This window comes from Rhinatrema bivittatum, chromosome 16 (assembly GCF_901001135.1).
Source record: "Rhinatrema bivittatum chromosome 16, aRhiBiv1.1, whole genome shotgun sequence".
Taxonomy (NCBI): domain Eukaryota; kingdom Metazoa; phylum Chordata; class Amphibia; order Gymnophiona; family Rhinatrematidae; genus Rhinatrema; species Rhinatrema bivittatum.
Genome location: NC_042630.1, coordinates 2,226,258 through 2,249,251, shown reverse-complemented (window position 1 = coordinate 2,249,251; position 22,994 = coordinate 2,226,258). Strand labels below are relative to the sequence as shown.

General features: G+C 47.5%; 1 protein-coding gene across 1 annotated transcript in view; it reads right to left on the bottom strand.

Annotated features, from left to right (window-relative positions):
* Positions 1 to 22,925, bottom strand: part of LOC115078384 — a 187,186-nt gene extending 164,261 nt beyond the window's left edge. The window contains exons 1-14 of the mRNA XM_029581292.1: positions 22,773 to 22,925; positions 18,815 to 18,998; positions 18,570 to 18,732; positions 18,429 to 18,481; positions 18,150 to 18,170; positions 17,054 to 17,213; positions 16,168 to 16,252; positions 15,763 to 15,871; positions 15,373 to 15,487; positions 15,173 to 15,282; positions 14,735 to 14,902; positions 7,431 to 7,658; positions 7,074 to 7,137; positions 6,526 to 6,671 (exon numbers count right to left, since the gene is read on the bottom strand). Of these exons, the coding sequence (XP_029437152.1) occupies positions 6,526 to 6,671; positions 7,074 to 7,137; positions 7,431 to 7,658; positions 14,735 to 14,902; positions 15,173 to 15,282; positions 15,373 to 15,487; positions 15,763 to 15,871; positions 16,168 to 16,252; positions 17,054 to 17,213; positions 18,150 to 18,170; positions 18,429 to 18,481; positions 18,570 to 18,732; positions 18,815 to 18,998; positions 22,773 to 22,885 (1,719 nt within the window). The 5' untranslated portion in view covers positions 22,886 to 22,925. The remainder of the gene's footprint in view (positions 1 to 6,525; positions 6,672 to 7,073; positions 7,138 to 7,430; positions 7,659 to 14,734; positions 14,903 to 15,172; positions 15,283 to 15,372; positions 15,488 to 15,762; positions 15,872 to 16,167; positions 16,253 to 17,053; positions 17,214 to 18,149; positions 18,171 to 18,428; positions 18,482 to 18,569; positions 18,733 to 18,814; positions 18,999 to 22,772) is intronic.
* Positions 22,926 to 22,994: the final 69 nt, after the last annotated feature.

The following is a 22,994-nucleotide window of genomic DNA, read 5'->3' as shown; positions in this document are numbered from 1 at the left end:
GTCCAGCGGGGGTCCGGAAGGACCTCCTGCCGTCCAATCGTGTTCGTCTATGGCCGCCGCCATTTTTCGGCGCCATTTTGGAAAATGGCGCCGGCTGAAGACAACAAGATTCAGGAGCAGGAGCCCGTTCCGGACCGCTGCCGTTCCGGACCGCCGCTGGACCCGCAGGTTATTTAACTCATTTGGGGGGGGTTTGGGAGGGTGGGGGATTTAATTTAAAGGGTCGGGGGTGGGTTTTAGGGGGTTTTAGTGTGCCGGCTCACGATTCTAACGATTTATAACGATAAATCGTTAGAATCTCTATTGTATTGTGTTCCATAACGGTTTAAGACGATATTAAAATTATCGGACGATAATTTTAATCGTCCTAAAACGATTCACATCCCTACTGGTCACCACATCTCAAAAAAGATATAATTGCGATGGAGAAGGTACAGAGAAGGGCTACCAAAATGATAAAGGGGAAGGGAACAGCTCCCCTATGAGGAAAGACTAAAGAGGTTAGGACTTTTCAGCTTGGAGAAGAGACGACTGAGGGGGGATATGATAGAGGTGTTTAAAATCATGAGAGGTCTAGAACGGGTAGATGTGAATCGGTTATTTACTTTTTCGGATAGTAGAAAGATTAGGGGGCACTCCATGAAGTTAGCATGGGGCACATTTAAAACTAATCGGAGAAAGTTCTTTTTTACTCAACGCACAATTAAACTCTGGAATTTGTTGCCAGAGGATGTGGTTAGTGCAGTTAGTATAGCTGTGTTTAAAAAAGGATTGGATAAGTTCTTGGAGGAGAAGCCCACTTAGAGAATAGCCACTGCCATTAGCAATGGTTACATGGAATAGACTTAGTGTTTGGGTGATTGCCAGGTTCTTGTGGCCTGCATTGGCCACTGTTGGAAACAGGATGCTGGGCTTGATGGACCCTTGGTCTGACCCAGTATGGCATTTTCTTATGTTCTTACACACTCTGACACACATTAGCATGCTCTGTCTCTCACACTCGCGCACACACTCTGACACACATTGGCATGCTCTCTCTCATACACACGCACACACTCACTCAGTATTTCTCCCCAGTGGTAGTAACTGCCTCCTTATTCCCTCATGGCAAATGGGACTCCTCTTTCTTTCAACCATGCCATACCCTGCTGCTGCCATGGGCTGACAGGGCTCCCTTTTTGCTTCATGCACCCATCAACCAATCAGAAAGGCAGGAAAGAGAGGAGGCCTCTGATTTCTCGCCGCTCCCTAGCCCGAAGTCTCCAGATCCTCTCCCCCTCTCTGCCGGGGCTCGCGCGATCGGCGCCGCCCATTCGGGGCAAGAGCTCGCTCACCTGTACTTAGGAGAGCCGTGCAGTGTGAGGCATTCGTGAAATCCAATCTCAGCTAAATCCGGATATCAGAAGGGAAAGGCTAGCCGCCGTGAAGGGAAGCCTCCTACACCACGCGGTGAGTTAACCGCGCCCACAGCAAGGCTCAGGCCTATCAGAAGGCTCGCTGAAGCCCTTTAAATATAAGCTACTCACAGCGGCTTCGCGCGCCGGGCGTCGCGCGCACGAAGGAGCGCGACCTAAGGGGCCTGCCCCTTAGCGCGCCCCTTGGAGCGCTCCCCGAGTCAAACGGACCGACTTTAAACTTCACAAGCACAGCACACATCTATCAACAGACAGCTTTCGCCCAGCACTCTACCTGACTGCATGCGCCCAGCATTCTACCTGACTGCATGCGCCCAGCATTCTACCTGACTGCATTCTACTGCATTCGCCCAGCATTCTACTTGACTGCATTCGCCTAGCATTCTACCTGACTGCATTCTACTGCATTCGCCCAGCATTCTACTTGACTGCATTCGCCTAGCATTCTACCTGACTGCATTCTACTGCATTCGCCCAGCATTCTACTTGACTGCATTCGCCCAGCATTCTACTTGACTGCATTCGCCCAGCATTCTACTTGACTGCATTCGCCCAGCACTCTACCTAACTGCATTCGCCCAGGATTCCACTGCATTCGCCCAAGATTCTACTTGTCTACTCTACTTGACTGCATTCGCCTAGCATTCTACCTGACTGCATTCTACTGCATTCGCCCAGCACTCTACCTGACTGCATTCGCCCAGCATTCTACCTGACTGCATTCGCCCAGCATTCTACCTAACTGCATTCGCCCAGGATTCCACTGCATTCGCCCAAGATTCTACTTGTCTACTCTACTTGACTGCATTCGCCTAGCATTCTACCTGACTGCATTCTACTGCATTCGCCCAGCACTCTACCTGACTGCATTCGCCCAGCATCCCACCTGACTGCATTCGCCCAGCATTCTACCTGACTGCATTCTACTGCATTCGCCCAGCACTCTACCTGACTGCATTCGCCCAGCATTCTACCTGACTGCATTCGCCCAGCATTCTACCTGACTGCATTCGCCCAGCACTCTACCTGACTGCATTCGCCCAGCACTCTACCTGACTGCATTCGCCCAGCATTCTACCTGACTGCATTCGCCCAGCACTCTACCTGACTGCATTCGCCCAGCACTCTACCTGACTGCATTCGCCCAGCATTCTACCTGACTGCATTCGCCCAGCATTCTACCTGACTGCATTCGCCCAGCATCCCACCTGACTGCATTCGCCCAACATTATACTTGACTGCATTCACCCAGCATTCTACTTGACTGCATTCGCCCAGCATTCTACAGCATGTCACCTCTATCTTCTAACATGTACCCCCTCACAATTCCCATCATTCACAACTACAATTGGAGAGCACCTAAACCCCCCACGCCCCCCCATCTCATCCGTCAACAGAGGCTCAGACCCATCCTGCTGACACCCATCACCCAATTTCTTGGTCTAGCTCTCTTCTCTCTCACTCTGGTTAACGCACAATCCATTTCAAAAAAAAGTCATATTCTCAACGACCTCTTATCCGATGCAAAACCAGACATCTGTGCAATCACAGAAACCTGGTTAAAACCCTCCGACACTGCGCTTATTAATCAGCTTCCCATCCAGGCATATGATCTTCTCTCTATACCCAGACCTAAAAAAAGAGGAGGCGGACTTCTCCTTGCAGCCAAAAAAACGCTAGGCTTGGCATTGCAGACTTCCAACAACCTAGCAAATATTGAATTTGCACTTTTCAACTCGAATCACTTGACGATCGGATTAATTTATGCCCCTCCCAGAACACTGGAAGCAGACCCATCCACAATAATAGAACTTACAGCAAAACACTTAAACTCCAGAAAACCAACCATTCTGATGGGAGACTTTAACCTTCACATAGATGTACAACCCCACTCCACCAACTGCAAAACTCTCCTCACCTCTCTCAGCAATATGGGTTTTAGACAAATAGTGACAGAACCAACACACAAAGCAGGTCATACGTTAGACCTTATCTTCATAAACGAGGGAATCTCAACCCACACTATACCAACTTGCCTCCCAGTACCCTGGACAGACCATCGACTCATATCATCGGTCTTAAAGATAAAAGAACTTCCTCCGCTACCCACAAATTCAATAACTATATCTGTCAGGAAACAGTGCTCAGGAGACCTAATCAGCGAACACCTGGCCAAGGAACTAGCACACCTTGACCTCTCCGACGCTAACTCAGCAACTTCATCCTGGACCAACATCACCAAAAAAGTAGCAGATAAAGTGTGCCCCATGACGACCAAACACATCAATCCTAACAAAGACAACAGGAAACCTTGGTTCACTCCAGAGCTGAAAAAACGTAAACAAGAGCTGAGATGCAAGGAACAAAAATGGCGAAAAAACCCATCTTCAAACACCCTCCTTAGCTACAAATCATGCCTCAACTCATACAGAAATGACATCAACAAAACTAAGAAAGAATATTTCTCCAAAAAAATTCACCACCTTATCTTTGATTCAAGAGCTCTTTTCTCCTATGTCTCAACTCTTACCAAACCCCCAGCACCTACAATCCCAGATGATCAAGCTCTCAACAAAGCGAATGAACTAGCAGACTTCTTCGACAATAAAATCACCTCACTCCTAGCCCCTCTCAAGGGATCATCTACACATCTAAATCACGTAAACAACCACAGCTCCCAATCATCGCACTCAACCTATCAACATTCATCACACTCATCAGTCCAACAAGCATCAATCCCTACAATCAAACAATCACAACCTTCATCGCACTCAACCATCCAACAATCAACACTTTCATCCACCCAACAACCATCACATTTAACCGCCCAACAATCCAACAAAACCCTAGCAGTGCTCGCCACCTTTGAGCTTACATCTACACTAGAAATAGAGAATATCCTCAAGAAGATAAAACCATCCTCGCATCCATCAGACCATATTCCGTCAAACATACTGAGTATGACCACTAACATCACAGCCAAACCCATTGCTGACATCATTAACTGCTGTCTCTCCCAAGGCCAAGTCCCGAACCAACTTAAGCTGGCCATGCTCAAACCGCTCCTCAAAAAACCCAACTTGCCCACTTCAGACCCAGCTAACTTCAGACCAATAGCAAACCTTCCTATTATAGCCAAAATCATGGAGAAAGTTGTTAACAAACAACTCTCAGAATTCCTGGACGATAACAACATACTCACCCCAAACCAATTTGGCTTTCGTAAGACCAGGAACACTGAATCACTATTAGCCTCACTATCAGACATCATTATCTTCAATCTGGAAAAAGGCCAACCTTGCCTCCTAGCACTTCTGGATCTCTCCTCAGCGTTTGACACCGTAAACCACCAGTGCCTCCTGCAACGCCTAAATGACATCGGCATCACAGGAGCAGCCCTCAACTGGTTCAAATCATTTTTGGAGAACAGATCATACAAGGTCAAGATAAATAACAAAGAATCTCACGCCATTGATTCCAAGAGGGGGGTACCGCAAGGATCATCGCTCTCTCCGACTCTTTTCAATATATATCTTCTCCCACTCTGTCACTTACTCACCAACCTCAAGCTAATACACTTCCTATACGCGGATGACATTCAAATTCTCATCCCTATAGAAGAATCACTACACAAAGCAATGTCATACTGGAATACATGCCTGTCAGCTATCAACCAACTACTCGCCAGCCTCAACCTGGTTTTAAACACAAACAAAACCGAACTCCTCTTTATAGCACCAGAAAACTATGTATCTCCCACACCTCCTATCTCTAGTCAACTTATGGATACTTCCTTGCACTCCACCTCTCAACAAGTAAAAGACCTGGGGGTCATTTTAGACAACGGATTCAGCCTCAACAAATTCGTTAATAACACAACAAAAGAATGTTTCTTTAAACTACAGACCTTAAAGAAACTAAAGCCACTCCTGCTATACAGAGACTTCCGCATGGTACTTCAAGCCATCATACTTCCCAAACTGGACTACTGTAACTCCCTCCTACTAGGCCTACCAGCATGCACCACCAAACCACTTCAGATGGCCCTAAATGCCTCTGCAAGAATCCTCTCAAACGCCAAAAAAAGAGACCACATCACTCCAATCCTTCATCACCTCCACTGGCTTCCGATTAAATACAGGATCCAATTCAAGTCCATAATGATGATACACAAGGCACTACACAACATAGCTCCTCTCAACTTAACGTTTCAAATTCAGCTACACACCTCCATGAAACCGACGCGAAGTGCGTATCAGAACAGACTAATCACCCAACCGGCTAAATCCTCCCTGAGGAAACGCGCGCTTTCCACAGCGGGCCCTTCACTATGGAACTCGCTACCTCCAGACCTCCGCCTTGAACCTGACCACGCTACATTCAAAAAGAAACTTAAGACTTGGTTGTTTAAACAAGCATTCCCAGAAAGCTAAAAGCAGGAAGAAAGTCATGTTTCAGACTATTCGCTCTCTCCCCATCCCACAGCATATAACTTCATAAAGAGACCAGTTGAAAAAATTGAGTCATTTATTTATCTTATACCTTTATAATCAGATATATTATATTCTATCATGTTAGAACCTTATAACCACGCTATTTATTTATTAGGTATTATTTATAACTGTCAGCAATATATACTAATTCGTTAATTTAATTAATATGTTCAATGTTTATGTTCAATGTCCAATGTTCAATGTTAATTAATATGTTCAATGTTCAATGTAAACCGCTAAATGAAGCGATAGTTCTTGTTTCTTGTAAACCGGGGTGATATGTATTTTATACAGGAACCTCCGGTATATAAACCCTATAAATAAATAAATAAATAAATTAGGCCATGGGGGCAGGAGAAAGGGAGGAGGTGCAGCCTTAGATCGTGAGCCCACAGGGGAATACCTGCAGAGCCTCAACTCAGCTTTGGAAAGGTGAATAAATCCCAAATCCAGATCTCTCTCTACCTCTCCTACAGCATAAAGCACCTTTCAACTGTGACTGGGATCTGCCCGTGTGTCGTCTCTGCAGGATTCAGCTGCCCAGTCAGATTGTAAAGCTCTTTGCAGACCCGTTAGGATGAGACAGAGATCCAGAGTGAGCAGCCTCACCCCCGTACCTTGTTCTTGAAGCACTTTGCCACCTGGAACATGGTTGTGTCCGCAGTCACCCTGCCCCGAGTCAGCAGGATATAAACAAGCAGCCGGGGTGAAGGCCCAAAGTCCGAGGTGATAGGGAGGGAGATGGAGACCTTACCCCTCCATGCTGGAAGGAGACAAAGCGAGAAGAAGACCTGCAATGTGACAGCGTCTCCACAACACCTACAGCCAGAAGGACTTCCCTGGCCTCCGACCCAGACATCGCCAAACATCCTGGTGACCTTCCCAGACTTCTCTAAGCACCCTGTGACTCTGTCAGGTCAACACTTCTCTGCATGGAGACAGTTTTGATTCCCCTAAAAAATAAATAACTACATTTCTATGCATGCAACGGGGGTATAACTAGTAGTGTCTCAGCTTGTTCCCCTAAAGCTGTATGGACACATCATATCTAAACATCATATCTTCTAGACCCAGACTTCTTTAAAGGTCAGAGTTTCCATGTCCAGCATGGCAGCAGTGATGAAGATGACGTCTGAAAGACATGTCTGTGTTCAGAGGAACTTACTGCCTTTTATGAAGATTGATTTGATCTTCTGGCCATGAGAGACAATACCCAGTTTCCCAGTCACCTGCACAGGAGAAATGAAGAGCACATGAACTGATTTCCTTTGTCCCCTTCTACCCCAGGAAGTAGTCCTGGCAACATATTCAAAGACCCTGGTCCTTCCCACCAAACTCCTCCTAGTGCAACACCTCAACTCTTCATGCTTAGCAAAGCTGTACAACAAACCTTCCAGAGCCCTGACCTACCCAGTATGACTCTCACTGCCTCTCTGTGTGTGACTTTCTCTCTGTCCATCAGTTCCTATCCACGTCACTCATTCTGTCTTTCCCCTGTCCTTCTCCAGTCCCTGTAACTCACAAAGTAGTAAAATCTGAAGTGGGTGGTCCACGGATACAAATCCTTCTTGCTGATGGTGTATTCCACCTGAAAGTCCCTCCTGGAGCAGCTCAGGGGTCCCTGCACATGACGGATCCTCAAGTAGCTGTGGGCGTTGGGGTAGAAGGGCTGTACGGAGGCATAAGCATCCTGATAGTAAACATAGGCTCTCCCCGGGCTGAATGAAGGTTCTGCCATCTTGATCTTGCCCTGCAATGGAGCAGCAGATATGGTGTCATTTCTTCTGCCCGAGGAGAACAGAGAGAGAGAAAGAAACAGAGACCTATATGTGGCTCACCAAAGGAAAGAATTATCAAGAACAGAAGAGAAAGCAAAGTTGCTTATCTGTAGGATATGTTCTCCATGGTAATAACATCATTGGATGGTGCCAATGTGGAGCGTGCTCTCTCAGAAGAGGTTTTTCTCAGCTCGTGCGGGTGTTCCCACACAGCCACCCCTCTACGAATTTCCTCACCCATTTCACAAGCTAAATTTATGGGATTGGCTGGCAAAAGCTGCAATCTCCCTGGGTTTCGTAGTTGAGACAATAATGGACTGCTTTGCAGATGTCTTGAAAATGTGCTCATGAAGTGGTGGAAGTGGCTTGGACTTGACCTCCCTTTCCTTTGCTATGAAGTTGCTGATAGCAGTAGAAGATACGTCAGATATCCAGATGGAAAGCATCTGTTTCATGACCAGAAAACCTTGCTTTAGTGGAGTGAAGGAAATGAATAATTGAGGAGATTTTCTGAAAGGCTTAGGTCTTCCTAAGTAGAACAATGGAGCTCTTCTGCAATCCAATGTATGAAATGCTTGTTCTGCCCATTGGAATGAGGTTTTGGAAAACACATTGGTAGGACCACAGACTGGTTTAAGTGAAACCGAGAAACCACCTAAAGCAAAAACTTTGGACGAATTCTTAAAAATGTGAGTATAGGCAGTTGGACCAGCAAGGCCTGGACTTCACTTACTCTATGCCAAGGTCACTTCTATTAGAAATACTACGTGCCAAGAAAGAAATCTGAAGTCCACCAGTGCTAAGGGTTTGAAAGACATCATCATTAATTGAAGGAGAAGAACATTTAGATCCTAACGTGTAGCAGGGATTTTACCAATATTTTACAGGCCATTTATGAATCTTGCTACTGTTGAATCATCGGAGACTGGAAGACTATGCAAGTGTTAAGGTATGGCCACAGCATACCTTAAATGCACTCTTACAGAATTGGTCTTTAACCCTGAACTGGAGAGGCTGAAGAGATACCAAAACAAAGTCCAAGTTGACCAGATGAACGGATTTTTTTTCTGTGATGAACACCAGATGGAAAATCTTTTCCACTTGAAGGTTGTAAGAAGGCCTAGTGAAGGGTCGTCTTGCTGTGAGGATTAACTTCTTTGACATAGCCTGCACTATTCCACTTTCAATTTATCTGATCAAAGAGAACTGTTGTATGTTTTTGTATGTGATTGTATCATGAATGCCGGTATAGAAAAACTCTAAATAAATAAATAAAATGTTTATTTTACAATTAGCTGGCCTTGTCTTTGTGTGATATTATATTATGTATGTTTGAAATTGTAAATCACCTAGAGCCTTGGCTAGCAGGCCATCAATAAATATGAATAAATACATAAATAAATATTAAAGTCTATGCCATTAGTGCCAAACAGTGGAGTTTGGGATGACGAAGCATTGCATTATATTGAGAAATGAGGTTTGTATTGGTTGAGCTACAAATAACCACCAGCTCCTCAGAAACCAGATTTAAACTGGTCAAAAAGGGGCTATGAGAAAAAGTTTCCCTTTGTCTTTTCTTAATTTGATGATTGTATTAGATATGAGTAGCACTGGTGGAAATGCATGGAATGAGAAACGTGTTTGACATAAGGCAGTCAGGTACTGGTCCTTTGGAGCAGTAGAGAGGGAACTTAATCATACAACATAAACATAAACTTGTGGTTGAACAGAGCTGCAAACAGGACTATTTGTGGAATTCCCCACAGGCAAGAGAGGAACTGAGTTGTGTTAGAATGGAGTGACCATTTGTGAGGTTAAAGGTGATGACTGGTAGATAGTGTACTGGAATGTATCTTGAATCTTTTTGTTCTTTTTTAGGGTAGACTCTACCACTATGCACTGATCAGTTAGAGTGGTGTAACCATGGGTGGGCCTGGGTGGGTGGGCCATGGCCCACCCAACCAGGGCTGTCTGACCCAGAAGAGAGCCGGAGCCTGGACCAGCAATGCCATCCCGGGATTCCATGCCCTCAACGGTGAAGAGGAGGGCTGGAGGAGGAAGGTTGTCGCGGGAGTCTGACAGTACCTAATGAAAAGGCCCCTTGTGTGTGTGGGCGGGGGGGGGGTAAGAATGGGAGCCTGGGCGTGTGTGTTTGTGAGTGAGAATAGGAGCCTGAATTTGCATCTGTCTGTGGGTGAGAATAGGAGCTGGGGGGGGGGGGGGGTTGAGAGAGTGAGAGCTTGTGAGTGTGTGTGTGTGTGTGTGTAGAGAATGTGAGCTTGTGTGGGGGGAGAGTATATGAGCATGAGAGCTTGTGTGTGTGTGTGTGTGTGAGAGAGAGAGAGAGCTTATGTGGGGAAGAGTATATGAGAGTGAGAGCTTGTGAGTGTGTGTGTGAGAGAGCTTGTGTGGGGGAGAGTATATGAGAGTGAGAGCTTGTGTGGGGGGGAGCTTGTGTGGGGGAGAGTATATGAGAGTGAGAGCTTGTGTGTATGTATGTGTAGAAGATGTGAGCGTGAGAGCTTGTGTGGGGGGAGAGTATATGAGAGTGAGTGTGTGTGTGTGTGTAGAGATTGTGAGCATGAGAGCTTGTGTGGGGGAGAGTATATGAGAGTGAGAGCTTGTGAGTATGTGTGTGTGTGTGTGTGTGTGTGTGTGTGTGTAGAGAATGTGAGCGTGAGAGCTTATGTGGGGGGAGAGTATATGAGAGTGAGAGCTTGTGAGTGTGTGTGTGTGTGTGTGTGTGTGTGTGTAGAGAATGTGAGTGTGAGAGCTTGTGTGGGGGAGAGTATATGAGAGTGAGTGCTTGTGTTTGTGAGGGAGTCTGTGAGAGAAAGCATGAGCTTGTATGTGTGTGTTTATGTGTGTGTGGAGGAGGAAGGGTAGAAGACAGTAAGAGAAGAAACAGAATGAGAAAAGAGATCCTAAAAACGAATTAGGAAATGAGCAACAAGGGAAAAGTGGGAAAAAAGAGACTGTGACCAACTGATTAGAAAAATACAAAGTTCAGACAACAGTTAAATATATATATATATATATATATATATATATATATATAGTTTGATATTTTAGCAATTGGAATATGCCACCTTTGGGAATGTTTATTTCTTATATTTTTGTATTTTACTCTTCAGTATTCCACTGTTCAGAGTCTGTCTATTTATTTATTTATTTATTTATTTAAGTTCTTTTAATATACCGATGCTCAAGAAAGTCTAGGTTCTCAGACTTTCTATTTTGGTTTTGTCTGCGTGTTTCTGTTTCTAATTTGTAGTCTCTTATTTCTATATTAGGTAAGGGTTGGTCTCTGTTTTGCCTGTGTGTGACTGACATGCAGTATTACTGCTAGCGTGCAGTTTTTCTGTAGCAGTCTGGCTTGTTCTGTTATCCCATAGGTGGTATATTAATGTTCTAGGGCCTGGTGTAGTATTTGCATTGCTGCTTTTTCATAAGGTTGCTGTTATTTGAGTCCTGAGAGTCAGTGCTGTGACTGTATGGTATGGCAAGGTTCTAGATGTCTCTTTTTTTGCAGGAGTTTGTGTTACTGTTGCAAACTACTTAGAAAGCCATTGTAGGGTGCACCATATGGCTTTATTTATCAGTAAGAATACAACTGCTAGGTCAGACCTGCATGCCCTCAGCCCACCCATGTTAACTTTGTGCCCACCCAAAAAAATCAGTTCTGGGTACACCACTGATCAGGAAGTTGAACATTCCTGCGACCTGGACAGAGTTGTACTCTACACTCAAGGTCAAGCTTCCTGGCAACCCGAAGCTTTGAGAGATGAAGTTGCCAGAGCTTTGTTTGAAGATCTTGAAGGATTTTATGAACTGGAATAGAGATAGGCTGCTCTGATGTTTACCATGCCTAATAAATCTTCCATTGGCTCCCACTCATCTTCCAACTTAAATGGAATTGCTTCAGACATGTTTGCACAAAAGCTGGATAAGTCATATCTTCCTGTGGAGAGCTAGGTCTAGCTGGTTCTGGACTAGGGTCAGGGCAGTCACACTGAGTCATCCAGAAACTGATAGGTGTAGAGACCGTTGTGTACACGTAGAAGAGATAGAACGATGACACTTTTCCTGTTCTGCCTGTTGATCTTTGCAGAAAGATTATCAGGAAAGGTTTCTCTCTTTGCTGATGATACCAAAATCTGCAACAGACGGGAAGGAGTAGAAAACATAAGGAGGGATCTAGTGAAGCTCAAGGAATGCTCTAAGGTCTGGCAGCTAAGACAATGCTAAGAAATTCAGAGTAACGGAAAATGTCATAATGCCTCTGTATCGCTCCATGGTGAGACCGCACCTTGAATACTGTGTACAATTCTGGTCGCCGCATCTCAAAAAAGATATAATTGTGATGGAGAAGGTACAGAGAAGGGCAACCAAAATGATAAAGGGGATGGAACAGCTCCCCTATGAGGAAAGACTAAAGAGGTTAGGACTTTTCAGCTTGGAGAAGAGACGGCTGAGGGGGGATATGATAGAGGTGTTTAAAATCATGAGAGGTCTAGAACGGGTAGATGTGAATCGGTTATTTACTCTTTCGGATAATAGAAGGACTAGGGGGCACTCCATGAAGTTAGCATGGGGCACATTTAAAACTAATCTGAGAAAGTTCTTTTTCACTCAACGCACAATTAAACTCTGGAATTTGTTGCCAGAGGATGTGGTTAGTGCAGTTAATATAGCTGGGTTTAAAAAAGGGTTGGACAAGTTTCTGGAGGAGAAGTCCATAAATTGTTATTAGTCAACCTGACTTAGGGAATAGCCACTGCTTATTATTGGCATTCATAGCTTGGGATCTATTTAATGTTTGGGTACTTGTAACCTGGATTGGTCACTGTTGGAAACAGGATACTGCGCTTGATGACCCTTGGTCTGACCCAGTATAGCAACTTCTTCTTGTTATGTTCTTAGGATGCAGAAACCCACAGGAGTATGGTTGCCAACTGGCTCCAGATTTTCAGGACAGGTTGATCCAGACTTGTTTTACTCTCTTGCATGCTGGTACTTATAGTATTGTTTTTCTTAGGGAATGCAATAGGGAAATCAGAGTAAGTCCCAGCATGCACCAGGGGTAAAACCTGGACTGGATGAATCTGTCCTGAAAATCTGGAGCCAGTTGGCAACCCTACATGGGAGAGATACAGTCTAGGGGTGAAATTCTTCTAAGCATGAAAGAAGAACAGAATCTGGGGATAAACGCATCTAATGATCTTAATGTGGCCAAACAGGTGGATAAAGCAATTGCAAAAGCCAGAAAGCTGCTCAGCTGCATAGGGAGAGGACTGGTCAGCAGAATAGGGAGTCGATATTGCCCCTGTATAGGACCCTGGTGAGACCTCACTGGGAATACTGAGTACAGTTCTGGAGACCCCACCTCCAAAAGGATAGAAACAGGAGGGAGTCGCTCCAGAGGGGGCTACTAACATGGTCAGGGGTCTTCATCCTAAAGCACATGGGGAGAGACTTAGGGGAGAGATGATAGAGACATTCAGATATCTCAGAGGTTTCCCGGCACAGGAGCTGAGCCTCTATCAATGGGAAGGAGGCTCTACAATGAGGGGTCACGGGATGAGGGTGAAAGGGGGGCAGGGGTCAGGAGTAATCCTAGGAAATATCTCTTTACAGAGAGAGTGGTAGTTGCATTGGACAGCATGGAGGTGGTGACAAGGACAGGATCTGAATCCAAGGCGGCATGGGATAAACACAGGGTATATCTGAGAGACTGGTAAGGATTGTGAAGCTGGAATAGTTGGTAGATGAGCAGACTGGATAGGCATATGATCTTTTTCGGCTGTCATGTTTCCATGTTCAGTTGGGTAGACTTTTCCAAGACTGGTTGCATGAGCCGAGGAGGTAGAAGTGTGTACAGAATATTCTTCATATAATTGTGGACAGAGTCGGACCAGAATTTTAACAGGAATAGATGATGAAGTACTGCTGGTACCAAGATAGGTACCAGCAGTACTTCATCAATTTTGGCACTGAATGGTTTGCACATCAATGTCTGGTGCTACCGAGGTTAAAGTCATAGGAACTGGCTTTGGCGATGCCGAGTTAGACATTGATGGTGGTGGGACGCGGCATGGCATGTAATAATAGCCTAATGGTTTGAGCAGTGGGGTGAGAACCAGGAGAGCCAGGGTTCAAATCCCACCGATGCTCCTTCTGACCATTGCCTCTGCTATAAACGTAGGGTCTGATTTGCTAAGGCTTTTCTCCCATTCTGTCTGTATGGGGAAAATGCTTTATAAATGAGGCCCTCAGATTGTAAATTCTCTGCAGATAGGGAAATTCCTACAGTACCTGAACATAACCTGCTCTGAAGTGCCTGAAAGGCAGGATATCAATCAATCAAGTCAAGGCAGTGGCCTTTTTTTCTTAGGCACCACTCCTCCTCCTTGTCCTGTGATGGAGAGGATAGCTGGAACTTCAGTGTGTGATTTCCGAGCCCGTGGAGACATTCATACGCATGCTGCAGAGTTTCCAACATAACGGGAAGGTCCCAGGCAGAGCTCCTGAAAGCTGAGGCTTGACGTTCTGTGGTTACATTCAGCACAAAGCTTGAACAGTCATTTCCTGATATGACGAAGGTAGTCAGAAAGGATACCTGATCTAATTTCATTTTGTGAGAAGACATGACAGAAAAATTACTCAAAATGATAAGAATATAATAAAAACAAAGAAAATGGAGAAAACTTAACAAAGCCCCAGAGGGAGAGCAGACAGTTCAGCAGAAGAAAAACAGCCATGGAGACTGGCACAGCAGGGGCCACTGCTCGGGAACGCTCATGCTCAACATTGGCACCATCCAATGACATCACCACTAGTCTAGTCCTGCTTCCCACAGAGAAATACCCAAGACGATTCCTGGGTTCTGGTACTGGTCCAGATTGCCTCTGGTCAGATTTATTTTCTGACTGGGTTGCAGGAGACTAAGTCAACATGAGAGGGATGGGGGAATAAAATCATGGACAGAAGGAGTTTTGTGTATTTGCGGAGGCTCACTTTGGTGTACAAGGAATCTCCCAGAGCTCACCTGCAGGCTGACATAGGTATCACGCCAGTCGGATGTGTTGAGGGAGAAGGAGACCTTGCCAGAGCTGTCTGTAGTGTAGTTCTTTACGATCTGCTGGGAGCGGTAGGTCAGGATGAGATGGACCTGCTGGTTCTTCAGAGGAACACCTTGGTGATCCATGGCCTTCATCTGTGGGTGAGAAGGTTGGGATATTTAGCACCACTCTGGTCTTTACCCACCACTATCTCCACTCTCCTCTCTACCCTTCACCCTCCCCCTTCTTCTCGTCTCTTCTCCCTTTCCTCTTGTAATTGGGTAGAGCTTGGCTGATACTTTCCATGAAGGGGCACAAGGCCAAACCCTGGGATTTAAAATATGAGAAGGAATGATGGGAGGAACGTGGGAGTTTAGAGGACAACCAAAGACTTGCTCTGTATGGCCCTAAACCTTGGCACTCACCACCCCACGGAAGGGCTGTCCAGCATGGTAGTACTCATCAATGTCTTCGAATATCATTGTTCCGGCCACACTGGATATGTAAAAGGTCTTGGTGGTATTTATCTCTATGTCTTAATGAGAAAGGAAAGTAATTGATGCAGTCTGCATGAAGATACAGACACCATTCATCCAAATACCCTAGAAGATAACTTAACCCCTACTTGTGCCAACTTCCAGCAAGGATGCAGTCCCTTCTATTATCAAGTAGTAGCCATAGGAGCTCAGTTGGAAGGTGGATGTGTCCACGGTAGTGGAGAAACAGCCAGTGCTGTTGGTCTAGAATAGAGAATCAATTCATCTGTTCAGCTTTGAGAAGACCATCGCTCCTCATCCACTGCTGTATCAGAACTGAGATTACATGACAAAGCAGAAGCAGTAAACCTCTCCCCACCATCAGTCTTAGAAAAACTTAAATTACATTACTAATGCCTTCAAACATCTACCTCCCTTAACTTGCCACCTGCACCAATGGTGCCCAGCAATCACCGCCCTTCCATCCCTGGTATTCACATTCTCTCTCACTACCCCCTCCGTGCTCGGCATTCACTCACCCGTCCCCTATACTCCATGCAGATATCATGCAAGCCATACCAGTACCACCAGGACTTGCGGCACAGGTTGATTTCCATATCGCCCTCCACGGGCTTCCCATATGTGTACCTGGTGTCACAACAAGGGGGAAAGAAAACCATTATTCCCATGGAAGAAAGTGAGAGTGCCCCAGTATCAGGGAGGCAGAGGCCTTGGGACTCCCACACCTCTCTGGGGAAGCAATCGTGATGATCCCAAGGCACATATCAGCTCTCAACTGAGTCAGTAAACAAGCTTCAGGCTTTAATTAGAATGCAAACGCGTAAGTGAGGAAAATGGAAGTGCTTTATACCAGGGGCGTGTACCCCAATCCTCCCTCCAACCTCCAACCCCTGCATACCAGCCCCACCCTATTCCATACTCACCGGCCACACACACGGACCTCAAAGGTCTCGTCCAGGACAAAGATCTGAGTGGGAGCCACAAACGTGACCTCAAACTTCGGCAGCACTGATGGAAGAGAATCGGAAGGAGGGAACAGAATGGGACCAGCTTGGGTTCTGTCTGAGCGGAAGTCTGGACCAGCCTTGAATATTCCGGTCACCCCGTCCCCAGAGCAAGGAACCACTCCCAGCTGCAATCACCGGGCATCCCCTCTGTGCCTGCCACAGACTGTACAGAACCTCCCCCACCCAGAGACAAACGCTCATACCCAATACCCTTCCACTCCCATGAACACCCCACCACGTAGCACAGCTCCAGCAACATGCCACACACACACACACACATACACACATACACAAACATGCCACACAAACACACACACACATACACAAACATGCCACACACACAAACATGCCACACAAACACACATGCCACACAAACATGCCACACACATAAACATGCCACACACACACACACACACATACACAAACATGCCACACAAACACATGCCACACAAACATGCCACACACATAAACATGCCACACACACACACACACATACACACATACACAAACATGCCACACAAACACACACACACATACACAAACATGCCACACACAAACATGCCACACAAACACACACCACACAAACATGCCACACAAACACACACACACATACACAAACATGCCACACACAAACATGCCACACAAACACACACACACAAACATGCCACACACATAAACAGACCCATGCCATCACCAATACAAAGACACGGTTATGCAGACTCACAGTCCCTCACACATACACAACACATGCAGACTTTCACCCATTACCCCACTATCCATGATCACAATACCCCTTGCATACCATACTCCTTCACCACGAAGCTCTGAGATATTCTCCCATTCTCCACATTGATGGTGTATGTTCCCAGGGGCGGTTCAGATGCCAACTGGTAATTCAGATCCACGATTCCCTGGTGCGGGGTCACATCCAGCCACTGACCGATCCGGTTATTGTTGGGATCCTGCATGCAAATGCATACAAACATATGATATTTTATTTAGAAAAGACCCACAATATAAACCAAAAACTTGCTATATGGGAAGACTCATTGGGTTTCAAGTGAAGCTTCATACCATGCCACTGTTCAATATAGAGCAAGTTTTTGATTTATATTGTACAAACATATGATGGCATTTCAGCTTTGGCTTTCAAATCAATTTTTTTTTTTTTTAGGGGGGGGGGGAAGAGTTGCCTGGACAGGATCAGGGACAGAGTAAGAGGGAAATTTTCCAAATCTTCTGGATGCAGGAACCACACCAGGGACCCCCACAAGTGCTCGGCGAGGATCTAAGGCGTCCCTGAAGAGCCTGTGTGAGGTGCTTTGTAAGTGTGGGTGTCTGTCTTACACGCATGTGTTTGTGTCCATGTCTGCACACGTGTCTGTGTGTTGTGCAGGCTGTTCTGTGTGTCTGGATATTGTGAATATCTCTGCTAGCCTCGACCAGTCCAGTAACACTGTGTGTGATGTCATCAGGGACTCGCCCTGGGAAATATTCAGAGCAGTGTATAGTAGGATTCGGAAGATAAGGACAATTTGGCCCACCCAGTCTGCCAAGCTGCCCCTATCCCTAAGTTGATCCTACCTAAGGATCTCTCCCAGCTGTCAGCCATACATGCTTGAGCACCTGCAGGATATCTCTGTCCTGTCATCCTGGGCTGATGATATCACAAACCTCCCCCATCCTTCATGGCTTTTACTCAACCTTTCAACCCTGCTCCTGTGGCAAGCAATGTTTAACCTCTGTCACGATCCCGGTTTCCATCATCCCAGGCACCTATCACCCTCTCTCAGCAAAGAAGAAGCACAACCTGGGGCTGCAGACAGGGCTGGGATTAGCACTCATGTGTGCACTGGAGACCCGGGTCCCCCGGAGGTGAGCACAGTGATGTCACGTACCTCGAGCTCGATGATGTGATACTGGGGGGGGAAAAAGAAGGAGAGAGCAATTAATAAGAGGACGGAGAGCGTCAGGTGCAGAGATCACCAGTGGGGTGGAAACTTGTAATCTCTGGCTAGGGCACTAACTCTCAGCGGCCACATTATCTCCCTTATAAAAATAATACCACCTCCCGCAGTCCTGCCATGCGTTAGCAGATCCCAGCACCCCAGAGGTGGCTGCACGGTGGACCTCGCTTTCACTCCTCTACCCCACCACCCAGCCCGTCTTCTCCTTACCGGGTCATTTTTGGCAACAAAGGTTTCTTCCAGGGTCACAATGCGGAAATTCACTGGAAAGCAGAAAAGAAAGGCGGAGTTTATGAATAGCCCCTCCCTCCCTCTCCTCTCCTCTCCCGCTCACCCACCACCGTCTCTCACCTTTCTGCCCCGGCTTGTAGATTGGTTTGTCTGTCTGGACGAAGGTGCCACTGGCAACATGCCGGACAAGAACACCCTTACTCTCCTGAAATGTGATGTCCGGTCCACAGCCGGACACTGTAACATTGACCACCTCCTCAGCACCTCCGGAGGGAGCAGGGACCTGCAACCAAAACCGGGAAAGCATGAAATCCATTTAGGTGTAGAGAAGCTAAGACATGGTGTCCTCTCCTTGCTGCACCCACCTGGAAGGCTGCGCATCTCAGCTGAGCCCCAGGCTGCACTTTCTTATTCACCAAAATGTTGCTTCCTCCTGCATATCTCATTGTGATTTTCAGATCAAGTGCACTGCTGAGGCCAGTCAGCTGGAAACAGACACGATCCCAGGAAGGGTGATGGAGGTCAGCAGCAATCACTACCAAGTATGTCCTGAAAGGGAAGGTCACTGGTGAAAACTTCCACCACCACCAACTCTCACTGTGTAATGTTCAGCACATGGAGTCACTCAGAGCCAGCTCCCAATCCCACCGCTGCCACCAGTTTTCACTGTGTGATGTTCTGTCTGGAGTAACTCAGAGCTGTGACACCTGCAGATACAGCTCCCAGTCCCACCACTGCCACCAGTTCTCACTGTGTGATGTTCTGTCTGGAGTAACTCAGAGCTGTGACACCTGCAGATACAGCTCCCGATCCCACCGCTGCCACCAGCTCTCACTGTGTGATGTTCTGTCTGGAGTAACTTAGAACTGTGACACCTGCAGATACAGCTCCCAATCCCACCACTGCCACTGTGTGATTTCAGCATGCAGCTATTGAAACTATTTTGAGAAGGAGTCTGGTATAGTTTGTCATTATTAATTGTGCAAGGCATATGTCATAGCTGATTATCGGGAAAGGTGTATGTAACAAGTAAATGACAACTACTTCTGAATTCCTTTTACCAGGGGGTCAGGATAGGAAAAAAAGAGAAATGGAGAGAAGAGAATCCTGCTCCAGGTCTATAACAGGAGGCAGCAGAAATGAGTAGGAACAATAGATAACCTGCAATAAATAATCTAGGTGCACTTTTTGAGAGGGTTTCACATCCCTTTCCTAAATCCTGAAACTGAAGCCAGAAAACGGAGCAGAAAGCTGGTTATTCGTCCTGGGGCACTGTGTGCACATGGTCCTGCTGGGTCCTGGTCACTCCGACACTTACATGCCATCCATCACGCCTCAGAAAGGAACAGCTGATGGAGGATTGTTAGGAACAATACTCAGTACTTGGTCAGCATGACATCAAAGCAGGTGTGAGAGCTGCAGCAGAGCCCTCCCTGCATGCCCCCACCTCCTTAAAGAATTACAAAACCTAATTTCAGAGAGCTTGCAAAGGAATGCAGGGCTGCTCCCTGTGCATGTGTGTGTTTGTGTGGGGAAGCTTGCACTGCATGCTTAATATTTATTTTACAGCAATAGAGCTATACAGGGGTGAATCTTGTTCAGGTAGGATATCTTGGCTGCCAAAAGCAATGCTGTGAATGTTCTGTCTGTGTATGGGGGTGGGGAGTAGCTTGCACTGCTGCTGCCAGTGTGCGTGTGTATGTGTGCATGTGTAGCTCGCACTGCCACTATCTGAGCTGTGGAGGGGCAGTGTGTGCACATGTGTGTGTGTGCGAGAGTGAAGCTTGCACTGCTGCTGCCAGTGTGCGTGTGTATGCGTGCATGTGTAGCTCGCATTGCCACTATCTGAGCTGTGGAGGGGCAGTGTGTGCACATATGTGTGTGTGCGAGAGTGAAGCTTGCACTGCTGCTGCCAGTGTGCTTGTGTATGCGTGCATGTGTAGCTCGCATCGCCACTATCTGACTGTGGAGGGGCAGTGTGTGCACATATGTGTGTGCGCGAGAGTGAAGCTTGCACTGCTGCTGCCAGTGTGTGTGTGTATGCGTGCATGTGTAGCTCGCACTGCCACTATCTGAGCTGTGGAGGGGCAGTGTGTGCACATATGTGTGTGTGTGCGAGAGTGAAGCTTGCACTGCTGCTGCCAGTGTGCGTGTGTATGCGTGCATGTGTGGCTCGTACTGCCACTATCTGAGCTGTGGAGGGGCAGTGTGTGCACATATGTGTGTGCGCGAGAGTGAAGCTTGCACTGCTGCTGCCAGTGTGCGTGTGTATGCGTGCATATGTAGCTCGCATTGCCACTATCTGAGCTGTGGAGGGGCAGTGTGTGCACATGTGTGTGTGCGCGAGAGTGAAGCTTGCACTGCTGCTGCCAGTGTGCGTGTGTATGCGTGCATGTGTGGCTCGTACTGCCACTATCTGAGCTGTGGAGGGGCAGTGTGTGCACATATGTGTGTGCGCGAGAGTGAAGCTTGCACTGCTGCTGCCAGTGTGCGTGTGTATGCGTGCATGTGTAGCTCGCATTGCCACTATCTGAGCTGTGGAGGGGCAGTGTGTGCACATGTGTGTGTGCGCGAGAGTGAAGCTTGCACTGCTGCTGCCAGTGTGCGTGTGTATGTGTGCATGTGTAGCTCGCACTGCCACTATCTGAGCTGTGGAGGGGCAGTGTGTGCACATGTGTGTGTGTGCGAGAGTGAAGCTTGCACTGCTGCTGCCAGTGTGCGTGTGTATGCGTGCATGTGTAGCTCGCATTGCCACTATCTGAGCTGTGGAGGGGCAGTGTGTGCACATATGTGTGTGTGCGAGAGTGAAGCTTGCACTGCTGCTGCCAGTGTGCTTGTGTATGCGTGCATGTGTAGCTCGCATCGCCACTATCTGACTGTGGAGGGGCAGTGTGTGCACATATGTGTGTGCGCGAGAGTGAAGCTTGCACTGCTGCTGCCAGTGTGTGTGTGTATGCGTGCATGTGTGGCTCGCACTGCCACTATCTGAGCTGTGGAGGGGCAGTGTGTGCACATATGTGTGTGTGTGCGAGAGTGAAGCTTGCACTGCTGCTGCCAGTGTGCGTGTGTATGCATGCATGTGAGGCTCGCACTGCCACTATCTGAGCTGTGGAGGGGCAGTGTGTGCACATATGTGTGTGCGCGAGAGTGAAGCTTGCACTGCTGCTGCCAGTGTGCGTGTGTATGCGTGCATGTGTAGCTCGCACTGCCACTATCTGAGCTGTGGAGGGGCAGTGTGTGCACATATGTGTGCGCGAGAGTGAAGCTTGCACTGCTGCTGCCAGTGTGCGTGTGTATGCGTGCATGTGTAGCTCGCATTGCCACTATCTGAGCTGTGGAGGGGCAGTGTGTGCACATGTGTGTGTGCGCGAGAGTGAAGCTTGCACTGCTGCTGCCAGTGTGCTTGTGTATGCGTGCATGTGTAGCTCGCACTGCCACTATCTGAGCTGTGGAGGGGCAGTGTGTGCACATGTGTGTGTGTGTGCGAGAGTGAAGCTTGCACTGCTGCTGCCAGTGTGCGTGTGTATGCGTGCATGTGTAGCTCGCACTGCCACTATCTGAGCTATGGAGGGGCAGTGTGTGCACATATGTGTGTGTGTGTGTGCGAGAGTGAAGCTTGCACTGCTGCTGCCAGGGTGCGTGTGTATGCGTGCATGTGTAGCTCGCACTGCCACTATCTGAGCTGTGGAGGGGGCAGTGTGTGCACATGTGTGTGTGCGCGAGAGTGAAGCTTGCACTGCTGCTGCCAGTGTGCATGTGTATGCGTGCATGTGTAGCTCGCACTGCCACTATCTGAGCTGTGGAGGGGGCAGTGTGTGCACATGTGTGTGTGTGCGAGAGTGAAGCTTGCACTGCTGCTGCCAGTGTGCTTGTGTATGCGTGCATGTGTAGCTCACACTGCCACTATCTGAGCTGTGGAGGGGCAGTGTGTGCACATATGTGTGTGCGCGAGAGTGAAGCTTGCACTGCTGTTACCTGAGCTATATGTGCTCTGTGGTGTGTGTAGCTTGCACTGCTACTTCCTGTATTTTATCTGTTGTGGCGGGGCAGTGTGCCTGTGTGTGTACACGTGCGCGGGAAGCTTGTGCTGCTGCTGTGCGAGTAACTTGCACTGCCACTGCCCCTGCTATACCTCCTCTCTTTCTGTGTGTGGCTTGCCCTGCTGCCTGTGACTAAGTGCAGGACTTCAGTCTGCAGCACTGTCAGAGTACAGACTTTCACATGCACCCTTAAGGCAAAGAGCCCCCATGGGACAGCATGGACCGCCGACTCCCTCAGCACAGTGCCAGCCCTGTAAGAGAAGTAAAAGCTTTGTGGTCTTACGTGGAGGGAACGTTGTGGCTCCCTGAGATGCCCAGGAGAGAGCCGAGGAGCAGGAGGGGCCACATGCTGCTCCCAGCAGGGTGGCTGAGGATCCTGGAGCTGTCTGCAGTCATCCGACTGTTCCTTCCTCCTCCTCCTCCCTCACACCCAGTTTTATAGCTCGCCTGCTGGGTATCCACCAATCACTTCTCCGGCACATCCCACACCCCTTCCCAGTGGCCC